A 17,290-nucleotide genomic window follows, 5' to 3' on the forward strand; every position below is an offset into this window, starting at 1 on the left:
AAAAAAATATTTCTTCATATACACGATGGATTATATGTGACTGATTTTGGAATCTGGGATCAACAACACTGTGATTCAACAGAACAAAACTGTCAACTAAGCAGGTCTGTGCCTTTGAAATAATGGCTTACACACAAAGCACTTCTACTGAAAACAACAAAAAAAAAAAGACAACTTGGCAAAAACAAGGTGACTTTACCAGCAATGTGCTGCTGTTGTCCGAGTCTTGTGTTACAGGAACAAGCACTGTGCTCAAATCCAAGAAATGCCTAAGTCACCAAATAAGTGGAAAAAGCCCACAGGCTGTTCCATTTCAACAATTTCCCTCTCATCCGTCTTGAAATTAATTTTTGCTGGTGTTGTGTTAAGATCACAAGAGCTGCTTCATGCGTTAAAAGAAAAAAAAAAAAAAGGCTGGTGGACAAGCCCCTGGGGCTGTAGAAAGATTTGGAGGAAAGAAAAATAACGTACTTTTACAAGGCTGTGAGGAAAAGAGAATAAAATAGAAAAGGATAAAATCAAATCTTTATCATATGTAAGTGGAATGATTAAGCACCATCACAGCGATGAGAAAACAATAACTGCTGTAGAGAAAGAGCCAAGATGCCGGCAGAGGGATAAACAGACATTGTAGCTGGTCCCTTTGCTTTGGATTTATGCCTCAAAGCCTCTCTTTTGTCTCGAAGCCAAACCACTTGAGGTGACCCTCATTCATGCAGTTAAAACAGGAGGGCAGCGCAGGAATGTATGAAAAACTTAAGTCCTTTGTCAAGTCTGAAAATACCAGATTTAAAATGACCTCTACTGTTCCCCCGGGGTTTGCTCTCATTAGCTGCTGCTGCTGCAGCTTGCAGTAAATGTTCACCATACAAGGTGTGAGCCAAGAGTGCTACATGTAAGTGTTTAAAATAAATGTGTACTATTCTGCATAAAGGACCACTCAAGTCTTTTAGTCACTAAAGTATTAATACGCCGTAATATCCACAATATGTTCCCTCTTGCTGCCCTGAAGTGGACTGAAATCTCAGCAAGAATATCATTAATTTAATTTGCAACACTGAAGCACTTATTAATTTCAGTAGACTTGAATAGATTCTCATACAGTCGATTGCCTGTCACACATCAGTGCCATAATTTGTGATTTCTCACTGCCACTGGGGGAAAAAACCCCTCAGACCTTTTGATTAAATTTGACACATAAAGAAATGATCCGATATTGTGATTTGTTAGATGGCTGCAAAAAAGAAAGAAGAAGAGATTTTTATCACTGAATGCTCAATAAAGCATTTGTCTTGGGGAAACCATCTCGCTCTCAGATGTTAAAATAGCTGCCTGCTATTTTAGTGTAAAGAACATGCAGCTCTTTGGCTGCCTTCCCACTCTAGCTCAAGTCCACATTCTGTGGAAGTGTTCATGGATATACAAAGACTTTGGCCATCCTTCTGATACAGACAACATGTTGAGACATTATTATAGTCTTAAGGAATGCTGAGAGTAAATACTATGTTATCATATTGCAACTGTCCTATCTCTCTCCTGTTTTTTTACTTTCTTTCTTTTTTTTAAAAACTAAAATAGTCAACCATTTTTACTTCTTTATTAAATTCTATCAACGTCTCATCCTGCTTCTTTCAGGTTTACAAGGTGATACTCTTTCCACACCACTTCTTACTGCAATCTAATGATACCCTCTGCTGCAGGACAACAGACCAACTTAAATCTGTGTTTCAGTGTAAAAATATAATGCGCTACATCTGATGTATTGCAACACAGCAAGGACAATGCGGAGCGAGACGCTGACGAGTTCAGAATAAAATTTACAAAACAATCCTGTCTCTTTCTCTCTTGCCCAAATTTGAAACCCGTGGTATTATACGGTAATTCTCAGAGCAAGGACTGACTCAAGGTTTCCTAATAATGTATTTTTATATCTGGAAAGCAGCTTTAGTGAATGCAAAAGAACATCGATACCAGGAGGAATGAATAAAGGCTGAATCAATAAAACATCTAGTCGACTAAAATTGGAACAGTCGTGCATCTGTCTTAAAAGAAACACATATCTGCATGACCTGAGCCAGAGAATATTTCACAGGCTCCGCGTACAGTACATCTGGCAAACATCCATTACTTTATAGACAAAATGATTTAATCCAAAAACCCCTCATCTGCGTTTTCTGCTATTACCCAAAACCTCAGAGTTTTTAAATAGCAAATTATTCTAAATTGCTTCGCTGTTGCCATGGATACCCCCCACCTCCCCCTCCAAACACCCCCCCCCCCCCCCCCCCCCCCCCCACACACACACACACACACACACACACCAATACCAACCCCGTGGTGCAATTACATTAGAGTGCCAAGGCATGGTGAGGTATTAAAAATCCGTAACAGGCAGAAATGAACAGAGATGGTGGAATGTGATGTTTCTGTTACAAGAGATCACGTAGGAAACCTGGAAGATTAAATATGTAGGAGCTGTTAAAAGGCGCTGACCTGTATAATGAAAGAAACAGCATGAAGTGCAAGGCAGGGAGTGGAAGAGAGAGAGACGGGGAGAGGGAGAGTGAAAGAGAGAGAGAGGAGGGAGAAAATGGCACAGCACAGAAGCAAAAGGCAGTCTATTTCAAGGTTATTGATGCCATCTTTTTCATGACCTCATTTTTAATTCAGAGCGCTGGGCCCTGACAGCTAATCTCGGGAAACGGTTTAAATAAATATCATTAAAGCTTCCCCGTAGCTGCAGCGGCAGACCTTGGCTTGGACATTTCTACATTGATTTTTCCCTGCGCACTAATGAAGGGCGCTCTGTGCCTAAACAACAGTAACTTTGAAAATGACAATTAGCTGAGGTTATCTCCTGTTCAATTCCAGCTATGTAACTCTATTTCTACCAGTGATTACCGCCCGCTCCTGGACAGCATAAATATAGTGATTATGCCCCTGGCTTCATCTTTCACAATAACATCTCCTAGGAAACCATTTCATATGATTTTACCATTAGGGCTGTAAAGGGATAATGTGTATAATTTAAAACGAGCACTGAATGCTTGTGGATATTCACAGTCTTTAACCCAAATAACACCAAGACAGCCAAGAATATCCACTTAATTGAAAGCAATTATGTCCTGAAATATTGTTTCCTTTTTTCCTACTAGCTGGAGACTTATTTCCTGCTCTACTCTACTTTGGCCCACTGAGACAAATCAAAGTGATCCTTCTGAGAGATGAGGAAAACATAGGTGTTGTTCCAGTTTGTTCACTGTACATTCTTCCCTGTGAAATATATTTCTGTAGCACGTTGACTAATGATTAAAGGTGGAAACAAAGACGCCTCTGGGGAACAAACACATACTTCAGCGAGCCCACAAACAGCCTCATTCATCATGCAGAGAGAATGGCCGTGTTTGCTGAGTTAATACAATGAAGCTAATTGCCCTCCAAGCAGTCCAAACACCAAGGCTCAGCTAAAATTATTCCCCTGAATGGAAACTTGCTCAGCTTCAGCTGATATCTCTCTCTCTCTCTCACACACACACACACACACACACACACACACACACACACACACACACACACACACACACACACACACACACACACACACACACACACACACACACACACACACACACACACACACACACACACACACACACACACACACACAGTCACCCCCAACCCCTCCTTCTTACACCTTCTCTCTGTCAGACTGATATTCACTGCAGTGTGTGGATATTATTGCTTTGTATTGATTCAGCATTATTTTCTCTCAGCTGCTTCTCGGTGGCTGGAGAGGGAAAGGCCAGCGCAGCAGCAGTCACACCTCAGCGCTTCCCACAAATTCGTCCTACACCCCTATTTTATGCCTTACAGACAAATGAACAATATAGCGTTTTACTTCAAAGTAATTGCTGCACTCCACAAAATAAGGATGAAACACGTCTTGGATTCTGAGTTTTGCAACAACAACAAAAAAAAGCAAAGACTTCTTTTTTCCCCAGTATCATATTTGAAGCCATGAATTGATAGTCACGTCTATTATTAGTAGAAATAAGAGCATCCAGTTTGCAGCAGGTTCTTATTTGAAGTTCGGAGAAACAACTGGGAATGCAGCATAAACACTGGAGGCACTTGCAGCTGAACATTTAGAGGCGCATTGTCAGCTTGTCAACAAATTCAACACCTAAAATAATATACTCTCACAAATATGGTGTTGCAAATTTCCTGGAAAAACTGCCCTGGCCGCCAATGCTTGTGCTCGTGAATTCGCTTACAGAATGCAATCTTGACACAATATGAAGGTGCCTGGCTCCCTCATATGGCACTGCTGGCATATTGCTGTATTACGGATAGGTGTGTGTGTGTGTGCCTGAACTGTGCTGATGCATAAACCTGCAGCAGCCGGAGGGATGTGGAGAGGGTCACAGGCCCGGAGGAATGACCTGCTTCATGAGCGACTGGTTATCTCTTGCTGGGAAGATCGTATTTGGCATTTGTTTAACCTTGGGAAAGTGGCTGTGTGTGTATGTTTGCATGTGTGTGTGTGTTTGTGTGTGTTTGTGAGTGTGTGCTAGCAGCCCTGCATTAATAACCACACAGCTCCCTTAGGATCATATCCATATGCTTGCTTAGGTTTTGTAATACCATCTGAGTGATTATAATGTGGAGGTTGAAAATGCTGCAGTATCAGGCTGAACGATTAAATGAATATATTAAACTGGTGTTTTCATTTTATCCCGCAGCTTTCTGTGCTTGTAATGCATATATAGTGGAAAATGGAGAGACTGCATGCGTATTCATATAGGTCAGCTAATAATTAAAAACTTTGCTGTTATTTTGAACTCCTTAATCCTCTTTGGTTTGTTTGTAGAGCGGAATTGGAACAGATTACAGCACAATTGGTTTCACTGTGCCACACAACTGATCAATTGAGGCAAGGAAAATAACCAAATCTCATGTCATTATGAATTGATTTAGGTCCATAGGATAAGGAAGACATTTCTAAATACAATTACAGCTACATGCTAAAACAGTCGGCATCCCACTGTTGCTCTTCATGTGTACATTGACTTTCCGTAAATAAGATCAATATGTGTCCTGCTGTGTCCTGATGTTACAAATAAAGCATTGTGAAAGTACATTTGATGTAGCTGTGAAGGAGTTTACCCACTTCAGGCGATGCAGACTGTTCACATGTGCATGCATAACAATGTGTCATATATAACTACCCGACATAATAACTCACCTCTCGTAGTGTCTCCGTGTACATGTGGCGGCACTTGTGCTGCTGGGGTTGCCGCCCAATTCATCATATACATGTTTCCACTGTCTGCGGACTGTGATCTGGAGCGATGGGTGAGAATACAGAGTGATCAGACAAAAAGACAAAAGAAATAGAGACAAAAAAGAGATAAAAATAAGACCAAGAGAAAGAAAAACACCAAAAAATAATAAAAGACATAAGTAGTTGACATCATTTCAAGGTCTTGGGGAGCTGATGAGTCATCATGTTCCAGTTATTGAATCCTCAACACTCAATTCTCTAACATAATAAGCTCTGTTAACATCATGCAGTCAGTTGTTCCTGCTACGACTCCTTATTCCACAACAGATGGGAATAAAGGACGAGCTACAACACAAAACACAAAAGAATGACGGCTGCCACAGAGCCAACAAAGCCACAACATGAAACGTGAGATAATCAGCTGCAGATATGAGCGTTTTAAAAGGATATGAGCCCCAATTATATGAGCTGTATCCTGTTTACGGCCTAGTTTAGTTGTCTGTTTGGACGACACAGCTAGCATATTTAGAAACAGGCATAAGCAATCGACTTGAAGACTTAATATCAAACATTGACTTCACTTTGAAAATACGTCGCACATGAATAGTGAGTGAATAAAAGGCAGGTAAGGCTGCCAAGTTAAATGCCTCATACACCCTCATTTCTGACTCACTCTGGCTGTGTGTGAACTCGCATATAGTACTTGCTCACACGTGGGTATGTATGTGCATTTCACTTCATCTCCAAATGGGAAAAAATGAGTGATTTAACCAATTTCCTTTTGACCAGTTTAGAACAGAGGAACATGTGTTTTCCACTCCAAGGGGGTTTTGAAACAACAGCATCATTTCTGCTAAAAGTGGCTCTGAGCGAAACTTTCTTCTTGGGAAAACAGTGACTGAGCTCAAGGGGTAAAAGGAGGGCAGAGAAATAAAAGGCAGGGAGGAAAGAAGGAAGACAGGTTGGAGGACAGCATTAGTGGAAGAGACAATTTAGAAGAAAAAAAAAAGAGCAAGTGTGGATTTTTGGAGGAGAAACAGAAAGAGGGTGGGGAGGGAACTTCATGGAAAAGCAGGACTATATTGCCACATGTGTGAATACTTACCAACTCATATCCTCCGAGTTTCTGAGCAGCTTGAAACATAGTCCAAAGGTTGACTGTGGGAGAGACAGAAGACAAACAAGGGAGTTAGGAACTCTGGGAAAGGACCTGAGCTGAAACACATAACGTCATGTGCAGTCATTACACAAGAGAGAAGGCGATGAATATCAAACTTTTATTTAAAAGCTGCCATAACAAAACAAGTGTTATGACTAAAAGGTATGTTTACACGCTGAAGTCATTTGTTTAGATTAAAAGTAGTTCTGGGCGCTATAATTGTATTTATTACATAAATGGATTGTTAGCACTGACAAATCAACATGTTTAAAAGCTGATGACATTTTATTTTAGGTAAAGTCTAAAAGCCTACAGAAAGCATCAGTACGGGCAAATACATGTTTAGCTTTAAACCATATAATGCACATATAAATGAGCGAATGCACGGATTAAACTATAAACTAATGAGACACACTGAAGAGAGTAGTAATTACATATTCTTTGCCTGGAAAAGTGAAAACAGCTTTTCATCATAATTTCACACAAAACAATTCTGCACTTCAGCTAAAAGGATGCAAATGAATACTGAGCACTTATACAATCATGACTATGTGATAGAATACAGCATATGCTTTATCCTGACAAAGAGATGTGTTAACCCTCAGCTGCCGCCTGCAGGTATGAATGAAACACCATTAAAAGCATCAAACACTTGGCAATATGCTCAAACTTCTGTTTGAACTAATGCAGATTCCTTTGCATTGATTTTCCCATGCAAATACCCCATGACAGCCCATATCAAAATAAAAGTCTTGTGTAACATTTTCCTAAAAATAGCCGTGTAAGCTTTCAGAAAGGCTTCAAATGGCTGTCTGTCTTTGAAAGAAAATATTTCCCACAAACAAAGAACCACGAGTTCATTGGGAGACCTTTGTGCCAATGACATTTGTATTTGCTTTCTGTAACATCATTGTTTAACATTTTTATATGAAGGCCTATAAATAAGAAAAGGAGGCCTCGCCTGGGGAGAAATCCATCAAAATTCAATCTGTGCGTACACAAAGCCTTGCATTTGTCAAAATGACATTTTCCTATCTCCGCATTTGACAGCATTGATTTTTTCCTTCCCTCCTCTCTGTGACCGTTGTCAATGCACGGGTGGAATAACAAAGGGAGCTGGGTAGGTTTTTCTGTTTGAACTGAGCACGCTGGCGTATTGTGCTTTCTGACTGTAGAAACAGAAAGACGGTCTATTTAACTAGCTTGTTATGCATCGACTGTAATTATTACAATAGCACACGGGACTGGGAGGGAACAGGACACATAAAGGAAATGAGAGAACATGCCTTTTCTTAGATGTCTTGTCATTAGCAATTTCTTTTCTTAATTCCCCTCTATTTGGCAGGGGCAATTATCACTGAGATAAGGATGACAAAACAGGAACACAATGCAGCCTAAATGACACACCGATGGCATGGCAATTAGACAACAAGGCTGGAAGAAGGAGACAAATTGGAACTGATGTTCACAATCACATGCTGATGCCCGAGCACTGAAGCACACACAAAAAAATTTCACACAGAGGCACACACTCACACTTAACAGTTAATCTTGGAGATCAAGGGCATTCACAACATACAGTGTAACTACTTCTACTCTTGTTTTATTCCTCCTACATCCACTATCACAATCTCAAAATTATCTTTCTACAATCTCTACTGCAGCCATGCAACTTAAATGGCAGCAACTGTACAGCAAAGTCAACAAAAAAAAAATCCCAAAACAAAAATAGAAGGACGACAACTCACTGGAATAAACTGCAGCCACACTTGGTAGCTGTTTTCTGCAATTCAAATGCTAGTGCTCTCGTAGCTTTTAAAATGACTGAGCAATGCAAATTAGGAATAAAAAGAGCGCATACTACAGCTGGAACATTAAGTTTAGGGACAGCAATAATCAGTGGGTAGTTTCACAAACAATCATTTAAAAAATTCAAAAATTGTATTATTTGGGTACTCTGGCTTCCTCCCACAGGCCAAAAATATGCATATTAGGTTAACTGGTGATTCTAAATTGGCTGCATCAGCCCTGTGATAGACTGGTTCTCTGTCCAGGGTGTACACTGATGTTCACCCTATGACAGCTGGGATAGGTGTTTAAGAAAATGGACCGATGGATGAAATTATCTGGCTCCAACTCTTGAAATGTGAACACTTTCTTTTTCTTTTCATTTTACTAAATACATCAGCAGGGAGAAAAAACCCCCAGTTCATTGGATTTCACCTTGCACGCTGGGATTCTGTGACTTTTTCATAGTTTCACAAATGAATCACTGATTAGCTGTAAGTAGAACACTAAACAACATGTTGATCTCTAGATTAAACAGAGAAATTGTTCATTTCCACCTTCCAGCAAAGATAAGAATATCTTGAGCCTCTAAAATGTAAAGACATCTTGTGCTTATCTTGACAGAAAACTGAATATGAGGCCGGCTGGTCTCAGATGAGCACTTGAGCTCTAAGATGTTTAATTCATACAAACCTTGAAGTGAAACATGAATTCCGCATGAGAGTGAGGCAGGAAAACAAGTGGGTGCTGAGCTAAACCAGCAATATTAGCATTTCTCTGTTTAAAATAGATTATGAGTCATTCGAGGTAAAGGCAGACCGACTGAATTTCAGTGGTTAGCGGTCTTATCTCTCAGCCAGACTGTAAAGCTTCACTATTATGGTGTTAAAGGTAAGACTCCAAGGCTAGAAGATGAGGTGGAATACGCAGAAATAGTCTTCGTTCAGGCTCAGATAGGGTTTTTTTGGAGGTGAGTCAAATGGATATTTTAGTGATCCAGCCAACAAAGCATGGGTAAGTCTGGTAAATCAATCAACCATCTGTTGCTTTGTTAAACTCTGGAGAACTTCATAAAAGATTATTACTCAAATGCAACTGAAATAACATAATTTGGATTTCCATTTCAGGAAAGTGAGCTCTGATCTTTTAATGCATTTGTAGCAAGTTTAAAGAGAAGACTATGAAAACGGCGTCTGATTACATCTAAGGGTTTATTGTATTAATTATGATGTGTTTTCCTTTTTTCCTCCTCTTTACATGTGCTGATGTGCGCTCGCTGCCAAGGACGAAGTTTAAACAGCATGATTTCACCATTTAATGAGGGCCTTGCTTATGATGTGTCTGGTTTTGAGATTCAAAGCATGTACTGTATGTAAAACAGTTGGCGCGTGGACCTCGACTTTATTCTGAGCTCAAACTGAGAAATGCCAGCTAAAAGTAAAGCGAGTTGGGTATGCAATTCTCCCTCCGACTCTCTACGTATTCCTCGCTCCCTCTTTATATCTCCCGCAACCACAATGACCTATTTAAGCAACAACATGTCGGCAGTCAAGATGACAGGACTGTCAAAATACCGCAGTGAGGTTAGCGCAGTCGAGTCGACCACAGCTTACCTTCGTGTAATAGTTTAGAGTAATGAGTTTTACTACGCTATAAACTGTCACTGTTACATTCAATAGGCATCTCTCCCCTCTCCCTGTCTCTCGTTAATTTGCTGGAGTTGTCGTGCTACATTCTGATCTGAATGGCTAAATTCTCCTTGGTTCCTCTGACATGAACGCAAATGTTATGTCCCTCCTTGAATAAAGACTGAGCATGAACTAAATCTGAAAACCACAGTTTGTGAAGAGAGCCCGCATTCTCATGCGTCTTGCCTCGACATCAAACACATAAAGCAAACACACTTTTTCACTTTCCAGAGACCACAGTGTGCCCTTTTTGATGCTTAGGTGCGCGTTTTTTCTTCTTCTTCTCTGTCCTGTTCACACCAAATGCAAGCTAAGCATCCGACCTATATTAGAAATCTTTCATCTTGGGCCGACGTGTTTCCCATACATGTGATGTTCTTTTAACACTGGTAGAGGACGTTCTTGGCCTTCACAGGAAACCCCTTTGACAAGTGAGAGAAGATATTCTCTCTTTATATAAAAGCCAGGCAAAATGTGCTCTGACAGGAAGTCTCCTGAGTCTTTTACCATCTGCTAGATGGGATTTTTCTCAACATAGAATATTAATCCTTTAGTTTATTATTACTACACACTGAGTTAGTTTTTTAACATTTTGGCTGCAGTTTAAATTCTGGGGCCTTAAACATAACGCCCATCACATATGGGAGCACATGAAACTCTCACACTCTAGATGAATAGGAGAAAGTCCACCATTGACTAAAAACCAGCTACTTGTTTCTCCTTTGATCACAACAGGGGCTCTGCATATATAACATGTGGTTAGAGATGCCGATTAGAGTCCACGCAAGGTTTTCCCCTGCCCGTTACACCGACATGTGTGACTTACAGAGTGCACTTTCACTCTGATACATATACTTGTGTTTCTTTTCTCCAAGCACACGATATTTTAGGGTTCAAATAATAATGTGCTTTCTTTTTTCTGTGCAGGGAAATTCTGAGGAGGTTTGGGGGCTTTTTTTTTATTGCTTGTTCCTACAGGTGTCTTTTACTCCAAATTTGTTTTAATCTCCTCTCAGCCTCAGTCGATGTTACGACCTAAATTTTCAAAATAACTCCTGTAAAAATGTATCCACACAAATTTTTTACTATCGATTCGAGCGCTCCATTGCTTCAACAACGGCAGTGAGGGAATAAGAGAAAAAGTTGCCCTACTCACTCTGTTTGAAGCCGAGGAAGGGGATCCTCTCTATGGGCGTGTCTCTTTCTTTCATGTACTTGTAGAGGTCTACTAAGAAAGCCTGCTCCTCCGCTCGGCTCTCCTCTGATGTATCCTCCTCTTTATTGTCCTCTTTCTCGCTTCTCTCCTCCCTCTCCTTTTCCTTTCCTCTGTCCTTCTCCTCGGATAAAGATTTCTTACTGAGGCCAATGGCCTTTTGTTTGGCCGGTGCGGTTATTTTTCCGTTGGGTACCGTTTTACAGTTGGGTTTGACCTGCAAAGAGAGAGCATACAGACTCAGCGGATTTATTTAGCGGAAAATTAAACCCTTAACAGAGTGTTATTCAAATGATGTCAGACAGTTTGTATGACTTTTGTTAGAGTTTAAGCACAAGTAAATATTCCTAATGGCCACAGAGGAAAACTCCCATTGATTATCAATGAAGCAGCTCTTCTGGTCATAACAGATTAGGCACAGATAGGTTTGACTCCAGCTTTGAGAAAGAATTGCTTATATTGATTTAACTGTCCAAGGTCATAGGAATGACTGTGGAAGAGCTTTTACCAAAGATATTTCCCTCACAGGAATATTACGACTAATGTCAGACAATAAACGAGGACAGAGGTACAAAATCATAATATCAATAGAAAGTGATACCACTAAACCGATGTTTTAAATAAAGAAAACATGACAAGACCTAGTAATGGGGCTTGATGATTATTTCTTGTTTCCAGTTTCCTCCATCGACTAACATGATTTCAGAATGAGTTGAGTGCTTCTCATTGGTGGAAACTGTTCTTAGATTAAAATATGAAATAACCCATTAATAACCCAATTTAAGATTACACTGTACCTGGTAAGAGGCTATTATGAGGAAAGTGACACAGACAAAAAAGTACCTCTCAACAAAAGATCCTATCATAATATCATAATCTATCAGTGATAAGTTAATCAGGTGAAATCACATTAGATTTAGGAAGAAGTCAATTATAGAAGTATAATCAGCAAATGCTGTCATAATAAAAATAATAATTTTTAAACAGTCTTCATTCCCCAGTCGTCCTTGCTTCATTTGTGTTGATTTGTGACATCCCTTTTTGTAGCACGTGGCCTTCGCAATCGTGTTGCTTTTTACACGTCCCGAATAGACTACACTGTTGCTGTGTTGGTCATTGTGTAGGAAAGTAAAGGTTATTCTGTAACTTAAGATTCAAGGACAACGTGGAAAGCAGCTGGTTGGCAACAAAAGCTGTGATCTTAACATAAAGCTAGTGGACTTTAAAGTTACTATTTGTTGTATAATATCCTTATAATATGTCTTTTACAAATATTTATGTAAGTGTAACCTTGTAGACTAGCTTACATGGCTATATGTTCTAAGGAAATGTAATATATGGTGTATGTATACCGTACAGGCAATGCGTGTAATAGACCTGCTGACTGGAGGATACCATGTCAGTGTCAATTTTTTGCTTTGCGTTGGCATGAAAAAGGTGTTTTTTCTCCAATAAAGTGCAGGAATGTGAAGTGGCAGAGCAGTTCCTCTCAGAGCACCGAGTCCGCTCAGAGTCATGTGAAGGACGCTCTGCAGGCAACAGCAAACAGCTTCCCCACAATTTTAACTAAAACTGATAAATTACTGTCTTACTAAGCCTAACCATAACAGTGTGCAAGACTGCTTCCTCCAGGCCAATTTGAAGAATCCAGGGATCAAACCCTGAACCCCGTAATTATAGGACAACATAACTCAGAATCTGAGCCAAAGCTGCCAAAACAGTTCTAGTCTGTGTTTTTTTTTTGTTTTTTTTTTAATCTATAGGGTTATCTCTGGAGCATTCACGCATGCATGTACAGTGACACTGATGAGGCATCCTCTAGTGGACGCTTGTTACCGTGATATCGCAGCTGTTTTTATGGCAACACTTCTCCATTTTATTTTAAGAAATATTTGCTTTTAGCCCATGTCCCAGTTTTAACATGTAAATACTCCCTGAGGGAATGTAACTCATCTTACCTTGGTTGTAATTTTGCCCTCTGGACTAGAGGGTTCCTGTGCTGTCACTGCTGTCGAACCCTGGTTTGACCCTGATGACCCCTGACCCTGAGCCTGACTCTGGGAGTCTCTCCTCTGAGAGAAGGACAGCTTCTTCTTCCGAGGTCGCCCCTTCAGGTTGGGAGCTGACGGAAAGGGAACAATGACAATTAGATTTATCCATTTAGATGGAAATTTGCTTTTTAAAATCACTGAATACTTTCAGCTCTTTGTTGCCAACATCTAATTCTTTCATAATAATATACTTTGTTTTACAGGAAGAATAAAAAAAAAAAGACTTAAAAAGAAAACGCCTTTTAAACCCAAATATGTATTTCTTGCCTGGGAACTTAGAGGGAGGGTATGACAGGAACATTTACAATCAGGGGAAAGGAATTTCACAGGCCTGCTAGCCTGTAGCTAATTATTTTTAAACTGGATTAGTGCAACATTGTGCTGAATGGGGTTGCAGCCTGCCAAATTGCTCCAATGTGCTAGTAAACACGATCCTCAAGTTCACTCCCAGCCTAAAAGAGAAACTCCATTTTAAATTCAGACAGATGTATTTTTAAGATTACAGATGAGGGCGTCATAACAGTCAGGCAGTTAGAATAATAATGAAAATGACAGATGCTGGTTAACCGAGAAACCCACAAAAGGGAAGAAATTTGAAACAGTCAGTTTGTGCTAAAAGAAATATTTCACACAGATGCTAGACAAACATAGCTTGTATTTTTTTCTAACCGCAACATATATAACATAAAAATGCTTTGTCTTGCCCCCCCCGATTCTAAGCAACATAAATAATTACACTGTACTACAGCACATCAGATGAACTCATAATCATGACTCTATTTTTGGTTTCCCTCTGGTTAGTCTTCTCATGTCTTAAAGCTCAACGCTGTTAATTAAAAACACATGAACCTGCATGATAGGAGCTCTTTGTTTGAAAGGCTGGCAGATATAATTGCTCAGTTCACATTACACACACAATAAAGTATCTAAGCCCTCCAAGTCCTTTGTACACCCACGTTTATGTCAACCCGCAATTGTAATGTAACTTTTTGGCAGAGTGACTTGCCTCCTCGCAGCAACACAAACAGAGATAAGCTCAAAGGAGAGGGAAAGAAAAACTCCAAATAATCTAAGTTCAGTCATGTATTTCTCAGCGTCGACATTCTTTCTTTCCATCTGCAATGACAATTAAATCACATCCAAGGTTGTTCTCTGCCAAAAGGACTCTGTGATTATTTTTGTCGGATCAAATTCCCATCAAGAGAATGTTACAATAACACCAGAGCTGAATAAAACTAAGAGGCAGTCATTAAAAGGGTAAAATGATCACGACTCAGCAACCCATCACTTCATGTTGTTATTTTCACAACCGCTACGCTGCGGAGAAACAGCACAGGGAAAATTCCAAGGACATTTGTTGTGCATTTGTCATCTCTTTGGCACTAAAAAAACAAGTTTTCAACGCTGTAATCTTTACTTAGAAAGCGCTGGGTGTGTTCCTCCCTCCACTGTTTATCCACTTTGGTGCTTATCCGGCTCCTTTTATTCGGCCAATTACTCATTAATACTGAAAAATAACACATCTTATTGTATTTACTTATGTTTAATTTTGAAGGGTCATAGACATAAGCCATAAAATATCACAGTATGTTTCGTCTCAGCCAAATTGTGATGCTTAGGCTTTATGTAAGTAACACAAGCCATAAATATAAAGTAAAAAAGAAAATGAAAGCTTGAGATGACTAAGAAAACATATCTCATAGAGAACAAATATAAGAGGAGTTATTATGACTGCTTGCAGGTTTGAATCCAGATTTATCCTCCAACATGTGACATTAGATTTAAACAAACATCGCAGGTCCGAGTAAGGTCACACACTCAGTGTGGTTCTGTTTTTAGTCCAATCACTAACCTCGCTGACACCATACACTGAGTTACATAACCTGCCTGTCTGTTTACATTTTTCATCAAGTCAAATACTGCTGCGTAAGAAAAAGCTGCAATTACTGCAAAACGCTGCTGCATAACACTCTGCAACAGGGCAGGGAGTGAATCTGAATTCAGTGACTTATTGACAGAGGCCAAACAGAACACATTTAAACCAGCCAGGCAGATGCTGCAGATAGGGGTTAAATGGTGCATTCATGAACTTTTGTAAATATACAGAAACAAGCACACAAGGTCAAGTAAAGGCAATTTTTCTGTGCTGCAGAAGAAGCGCTGATCTGCTCTCCTCGTGGCAGAGTTGCGTAAGGGAGGAGTCATCAGCTTTAGAATAACACAAAGAAAATAAGACGTGGACTGACTCTGTGCAGATCGATTTTGTCGAATGGAAACACAGACATTTATAGTCTGTAGAAAAACAAAGCCAACATCACAAGACGATGATTTTACAGCACCCTGGGAGACGTGGTATTTTTAACACTCTGTGGGCATTAAGTGTTTTTGTCAATGTACTAGAAAAGAACGAGATCATTTAAGCACACTTGATACTTCCCCTCTGCAAGCCAAATATGGACCTTATAATCATACACCAAAAATGGATGCTGACCAAGCTTCCCCTTAAGTTAATAATTTCTTACTTTGTGGCTTTCTGCTTATTTGGGAGACATGCACTGAAGTGACCAGAGGACTCTTTCCTAGTCCCCCATAAAGCCCTAAGGCACACTGCTAACACATGCAGACACACACATACACCATCACCAGACACTGGTGTTATAGTAAAACAAAAAATAGTGACTAAATTCATATATATGGATAAGGGTTATTCCCATCATGAGCCACGAAAGTCACAATGACTTCAGCACAGAGAAGCACAGGATGAACACTTGATCTCAGGATGCAGCTGAATGCTTTTAACAGCTTTAAAACATTGCTTTGTCTAATAATTTCTACCCCCTCAGATTCAATTAGACACAGCCCTGGCACCTCTGTTTCATTGCTATTCAGCTGATGTCAATGATAATGAAAAACTCATTAGAGACAGCTCAGGAAGGGTTCTGACGGTTCTATGCATCAACAGAGGCGAGCCACAGGGAACCACAACAAAATGGACTGATTGATTGAGAGGCTGCTGTGAGTAGAGAGACATATCAAGCCAACTGGAGAATTCAAGTGATGGATGTCTCAGTTGATAAAGCTCACAAAGCTGACTGAAAAAGTGCAATATCTGCATGCTCACTTAATGAACAGGAGGGTGGCTTCACAGATCCTCTTTAAAGTAGTTGGACAAATGATCACGCTGATGGGCTGCATGGGCCAAATAATTGTGCTGTGCCTGTTTTTGTATTTGTTTGGCAAACTGAAATTAAAGGCTTAGAGGATAGAAAAACACTTTGATGTGCTTTACAGGATTAGTGGCCAACTCATCCTTTCATTTGGCACTTTGGAGTAACACTTATGACAGAAATAATCACTCACAACTACAGATGTGTGCAGTGGTTTCCTAATTTTAGCCACACCAGCAATATCGGTTAAAAGAATGGCAATTTTGGTCAGCTGAAAGATCAGTTCACCACTTTGGCACAGATGAAACAAGACAAAACAGCTAAACAGAGGAAAGTTTTAAAGATGTTGTTAAAGGTTCACATGGATAACAATAATTTTGACTGAAAGTCCTCGACAACTGCAAAAAGTTTGGTACAGACTAGATTTTTAACTTGCTATTATCATGGTAAAAAATACAATAAAGTTTGATTAGGCTAGAAAAGTACACAAAGGTGGCAGAAAGCATCTAATCCCATAAATTAAGGTTATTCTTTAATGGGAATCTTGATTGTATTACCATAAATGTGCAGTCATACAGAAAGAGTGGGAGTTACTCACGCCTTTGTTTTCTAACACTAGTACATTTCCATGTTATTGTATTGTTTAGCCTGTTACATTATTCCATTGTTAGGTGGTTGCTAGGCAAGATGACGACATAATAGATCCTGCATTATGAAAGTTTTTGTGGGAATAATTGAGATGTTACCGTCATGAAAAAAGAATGACAGACTGCTTTTCTGAGGTGTTACAGTTGCATAAAGCTTCAAATGGGTCATTTTAGCCCATTTGTAGGTAGTTGCTAGGCAACATGATGACATGATATTATCTGATATAGATAAGAACCTCCAGGGGCCGAAGATGTTCCTGTGTGCCAATTTTGGTTGCTCAACTCCTCATTGT

At 39.8% G+C, this 17,290-nt stretch overlaps 1 protein-coding gene across 1 annotated transcript in view; it reads right to left on the minus strand.

Moving 5' to 3' along the window:
* Window positions 1–17,290, minus strand: part of arid5b (AT-rich interaction domain 5B) — a 78,136-nt gene that overhangs the window by 9,249 nt on the left and 51,597 nt on the right. The window contains exons 5-8 of the mRNA XM_085427614.1: window positions 13,091–13,254; window positions 11,076–11,349; window positions 6,390–6,442; window positions 5,246–5,343 (exon numbers count right to left, since the gene is read on the minus strand). Of these exons, the coding sequence (XP_085283740.1) occupies window positions 5,246–5,343; window positions 6,390–6,442; window positions 11,076–11,349; window positions 13,091–13,254 (589 nt within the window). The remainder of the gene's footprint in view (window positions 1–5,245; window positions 5,344–6,389; window positions 6,443–11,075; window positions 11,350–13,090; window positions 13,255–17,290) is intronic.

Source organism: Rhamphochromis longiceps, linkage group LG13 (assembly GCF_057381845.1).
Source record: "Rhamphochromis longiceps isolate RC_006_pf linkage group LG13, R_longiceps_female_GT1.1, whole genome shotgun sequence".
NCBI lineage: Eukaryota > Metazoa > Chordata > Actinopteri > Cichliformes > Cichlidae > Rhamphochromis > Rhamphochromis longiceps.